Source organism: Andrographis paniculata, unplaced genomic scaffold, assembly GCF_009805555.1.
Source record: "Andrographis paniculata isolate CXL003 unplaced genomic scaffold, ASM980555v1 Contig38END, whole genome shotgun sequence".
In the NCBI taxonomy this organism is placed as follows: domain Eukaryota; kingdom Viridiplantae; phylum Streptophyta; class Magnoliopsida; order Lamiales; family Acanthaceae; genus Andrographis; species Andrographis paniculata.
In genome coordinates this window covers 1,688,996-1,693,698 of record NW_026137571.1, presented here as the reverse complement: position 1 = coordinate 1,693,698, position 4,703 = coordinate 1,688,996, and the positions used below count along the sequence as shown (strand labels likewise).

At 32.7% G+C, this 4,703-nt stretch overlaps 1 protein-coding gene across 1 annotated transcript; it reads left to right on the top strand.

Moving 5' to 3' along the window:
* The first annotated feature begins 1,371 nt into the window (after positions 1-1,371).
* Positions 1,372-3,344, top strand: LOC127251149 (heavy metal-associated isoprenylated plant protein 3-like). Its single transcript, XM_051274749.1, has 5 exons — positions 1,372-1,571; positions 1,679-1,802; positions 2,193-2,431; positions 2,523-2,619; positions 2,707-3,344. The coding sequence occupies exons 1-5, from the start codon at positions 1,563-1,565 to the stop codon at positions 3,135-3,137; spliced, it is 900 nt and encodes a 299-aa protein (XP_051130706.1). The 5' UTR covers positions 1,372-1,562; the 3' UTR covers positions 3,138-3,344.
* Positions 3,345-4,703: the final 1,359 nt, after the last annotated feature.

Here is a 4,703-nt window from a genome sequence, read left to right as displayed (position 1 = left end):
TCAAACATTATATTTATATTTTAAGAAATTTCACAATTTTGAAAGTCCACGTCAGCATTTTTTTTCGATTTGTTGACGGTGGAACCAAAAAGAATAATGTTTGATTATATTGAGACAAAAAATGATGAGTTTTGATTATTTTTTAGACTAAAATTGATAAAAAAAAATTATATTGGAACAAAATATGATAGTTTTGGTTATATTGGAACAAAAAATGATGAGTTTGGTTATATTATGACCAAAATTTATAAGATTTTTATATTGAAACCAAAATTGATAAATTTTCATTATATTTGAACCGAAAATAATTTTTTCTAATTTTTTATTATTTAAATTTCAATTCAAAATCTAAACCCCGAAGAAACACACCTATAAGTTCTTTTCCTTCTTCTTCTTCTTTTTTTTTTTTTTTTTTTTTTTTTTTTTTTTTTTTTACTATTTATTTAAGAGATTTCTAACAAAAATATTACTCTCTCCGACATGTCATGTGGTGTTCGGTCAATTTGAGTTTGGCACGAAAAATAAATATTTTATTTAAAAAATAATTGAAATATTTTTAAAATTTTAATTAATAATTAAAAAAATAAAAATAAAAAATAATAAAATTAATTATATTTGTTATAAATAAGTATTGAAAAAATATATTAATTTATTTTTTAAAATACAATAGTTATATTTATCTTTTGCGTCATTCTATTTAATATTAAAAATATCTAAAGACATTAATATAAATACTTTTTTTTTTAATTTATACGACGTTTTGATATAATAATTAATATTTAAATATTAATACGCAAAAATTAAATAGAGACAAAGGTAGTAATAAAATAAATTTAACAGACAATTAAAAAAAATATTCCCTCCGTCACATAAGAAGGATATCATTTTTCATTTTTGTCTGCCCAAAACAAGGATATTATTTTCTTATTTACTAATTAATACTCTTACAACTTCTAATATATTACACAAATGTTATTACTTTTATATCATATAATCTAATAAAAATATTTTTATCTTTTTACTATAAACCAATATAATACTACTAATATTAAAAAATCTCCCTCTAAAAAATAAATATTACTCTTCTTTCGGAGGAAGATAGTATAATTTTTATATAAAATATCAAATTAAAATATTATTTAAATAAAAAGTTAACTCTCGTCACAAATAAAGAGATAAATTGTTAGAGCCCTAAATTTGGTACTTAATAATTATTTGGAAATTGGTAATAGCAGTAGTTTTCTACGCGCCTTCTCAACATTAAAAAAATTATTAAAAAATAAATAAAACGTGGAAGGGTAAAATAGTAATTTTATAGAGTCAAGGGTAGTGGGTGAGTCGGTATAAGGCAGCGGACATGACAAAGCCCCACCCAAAACATGCACATGTTTATCTCGCTTCTTCCTCGAAAGCTCGCTGCATTCTCTCTCTGACTCTCTCTCTCTATATATATACACACGCTCCACCGACGACGGTTACCGCAATTCTTCGCCTGTGTTGTATTCGAAAGTTTCTGTATATTCCAAATTTCTGGTGCTTCTCGGGAGGTGAAGATTCGTCGGATGGGTCAGGTAATCGATCGCTTCGAACTTGTACATGTTGTTATCCGAAGTGCCATTGATTTGTTTGAATATATAATGTTTTGCTCACCATTTTATGGTCGCTGATTGCGTTTCAGAAAGTTGAAGCGGAGAAGAAGGCTGCGGATGGCGGAGAGTCGAAAACCAACGTCGTTTTGAAGCTGGACTTGCATTGCGAAGGATGTGCGAAGAAAGTTCGACGAGCCGTTGGCCAATTCGAAGGTACTGGAGTTTTTCAATTTTGATTTTGAATGTGGTGTGTGTGCTTTGATGGTGGTTAGGACTTAGGTAGGCAACACGCAGATGGTGTTTGGTTATCCACCATTTCCAAATTCCAATCGCAATCCTGTTTGTATGAATTTAGGGATAAATGCTTCTACACAATTAATCGCTTGTGAAATTTTTGTTGTCGAAGATTTCCAATGGTGTTCTTCACTCAGTTGCTAACTTACCATCTAATTAGGAATAAAAGTTTCTGCTCAATCGCTACAATCGCCTGTGAAATTTTGTTGTTGAAGTTTCCCAATGGTGTTCTTCAGTTTAGTTGCTAATTGGAATTCCCCAATTCGAAACCCTAATTTTCTGTGTTTCTTTGACCTCATCTCTGCGAAGGTGTCGAGAAAGTGAAAGCCGATTCTGATAGCAACAAATTGACCGTGATCGGCGACGTGGACCCCACGTGGCTCCGGGAGAAAGTCGAGCAAAAGACCAAGAAGAAAGTGGACCTCGTTTCCCCTACCCCAAAGAACTCCGGCGCCGGCGCCAAGAAGCCGGAAGAGAAATCAGACAAGAAGAGCAGCAACCAAGCAAAGAACAAATCCGACGATCACGACAAGAAACAACCGAAAGAGGTACAAATTAACAACAATCAATCACACAATTCACGATAATATATATGAAATTGAATTAAAATCAAATCTGTGTTGTTCATCTTTTTTACAGCCTGCGAAGATCATCAGTACAGCCGTGATGAAGATCAAACTGCACTGCGACGGATGCGCGGACAAAATAAAGCGAGTCATAACCAAGAACATCGATGGTAAGCCTTTTCCGCCATTAATCACCCTCAAATTCCATTAATCGAATTTCTTCCTCACCAAAACAAACCATTTTTTTTACCGCACAGGAATAACCTCTGTCACAACAGATTTGCAGAAGGATTTGGTTACAGTGACAGGGACGATGAATGTGAAGAACCTCACTTCATATCTCCAAGAAAAGCTCAAAAGAACTGTAGACACTCTTCCTCCCCCATCCACCGCCCCCGTTAAAAAGGGCGGCGGCGGCGGCGGAGAGGAGGTGGCGAAAGTGGAAAAAGTCAGTAAAATGGAGTACCATAGCCTCAATCCAGAGACTCATTATGCAGAGGTTCCTCAAATGTACGGCAGTCAATACTATGGCGGCGTGCAGGCTTACCATCATCCTAATTACGTTAACCATGGTTACGGAAACCATAATTATGGGTACGAATACAGGCCGGGACCGCCGCCGCCGTACATGAACATAAATGATCAGATGTTCAGCGACGAGAATCCTAATGGGTGCTCTGTGATGTGACTGCAAATGCAACTAAGGTATTAATTCATTTTTAGTATGTTCAAATTTCAAGTGTATATATATATATATATTTAGATATATTAGTATTCAGATCAGGTTAGGGGGTGAGTGATTTCTTGTTACTTGTTACCTTTTTGAGTGCACATTTATGTCTTAATTGTTTGATTAATTAATGTAGGCAGTGGTTGTTTGACTTTGACTATTTAATATTATTGTGGCCTTGGTCCAAGTCAAAGTAATGGAGTGTACGTTACACATTACATTTGAAAAGATAATGGAGGAGGAATGTTAGTTGCAATTCCCAAGTAGGAGGAGAAAAAGGACGACTGAGAAATTAGTCAAAGATGTTCAACAATTTGGTCAGAATTAAATTAAACGAGAAGCAGCAGCAGCAACTAATTTTGTTCAAACCCAATTGAAAATTGACTGATTCTCGAGTGTGAGTACGTAAATATTTAAATAATAGTCAATGGAATTTTAATTTAAAAAATCATACCTAGTGAAGTTGAATTCGTTTCTAATCTCCAAAGTACATTATTTAGTTATTTATTTACATATATATTTACAAAAATACAGATTACTATGCCCAATCCGCACATATTCATAAAAAAATAATATAAATGGTTGAAAATCGAGAGCGCCAATCGAATAAGAGATCTAACTTCTCCGAGTTAATTGTACAGCGGAGTTATAAAACATATTGACGTAAATACAGCTAACACTACGTGATTGTTATGCAGTTAAAACAACAGTGTATGTTTGTACACAAATCAATTACTGAATGACTGCAAATAATAATAATAAAAAAAACAACAATATCGGTATTCAAAATGCCTATGGATTCCAATAAAAGAATCTTAATTAAACTAAACTCTTGGTTTACATTATACAACACATCAAACACAACTATCAAACCTATCATCTATCCAAGTTTCGTATCGTTTTACAAACACAAATGGATTGATAGTTACAATTCGATAACTTCTGCAAACCAGCCGTTAAGCTAAGAGTAAAGTGACATACTAGTTGGTTATCTCCTTAGGTTTTGACTCCATAGTTGGATAATCGGCTATTAATCGGTGGAATTTAATGTTAAAAAATTAAATTTGAAATTTACGCAACCGATTAATCGGTGAGTTAAAATGTGACGTCCAGTGAACCAAATTAATTGGATTAATTTGAATAAAATATATAAATATCATTTATTTATTGAATATGAGACTTAGGTTAATATTTGAGTTATTTTGTCTGTCTCGAGACAAACAAAATTGTGCAGTCCTAAGTTAAACTCGGTATATGGTCTAAATCGTAGTATTATCTTGATAAAATATTATCCATTGCATGGGTTTATTATAACGTTACAAACGAAAAATTTGAAATTAGAATAACTTACGATCGTTTCAAACGGAATGTTTAAAATTAGTATAAATTTCATCGGTAATTAATGTCGTAATTGTGATCGTAATTGATCCCTGCCATTTTGGCAGAGTGGAGACGCCTATACAAAGGGTCTCCCCCTTCATTCAAAAACATCAGCTCTTCTAACTTTTCGGCAATCTCTCAATA

Coding starts and splice junctions, on each gene's coding strand:
- LOC127251149 (XM_051274749.1), top strand. Junction 2,432..2,522: donor ACAAGAAACAACCGAAAGAG/GTACAAATTAAC, acceptor TCTTTTTTACAG/CCTGCGAAGATCATCAGTAC. Junction 2,620..2,706: donor CATAACCAAGAACATCGATG/GTAAGCCTTTTC, acceptor TTTACCGCACAG/GAATAACCTCTGTCACAACA.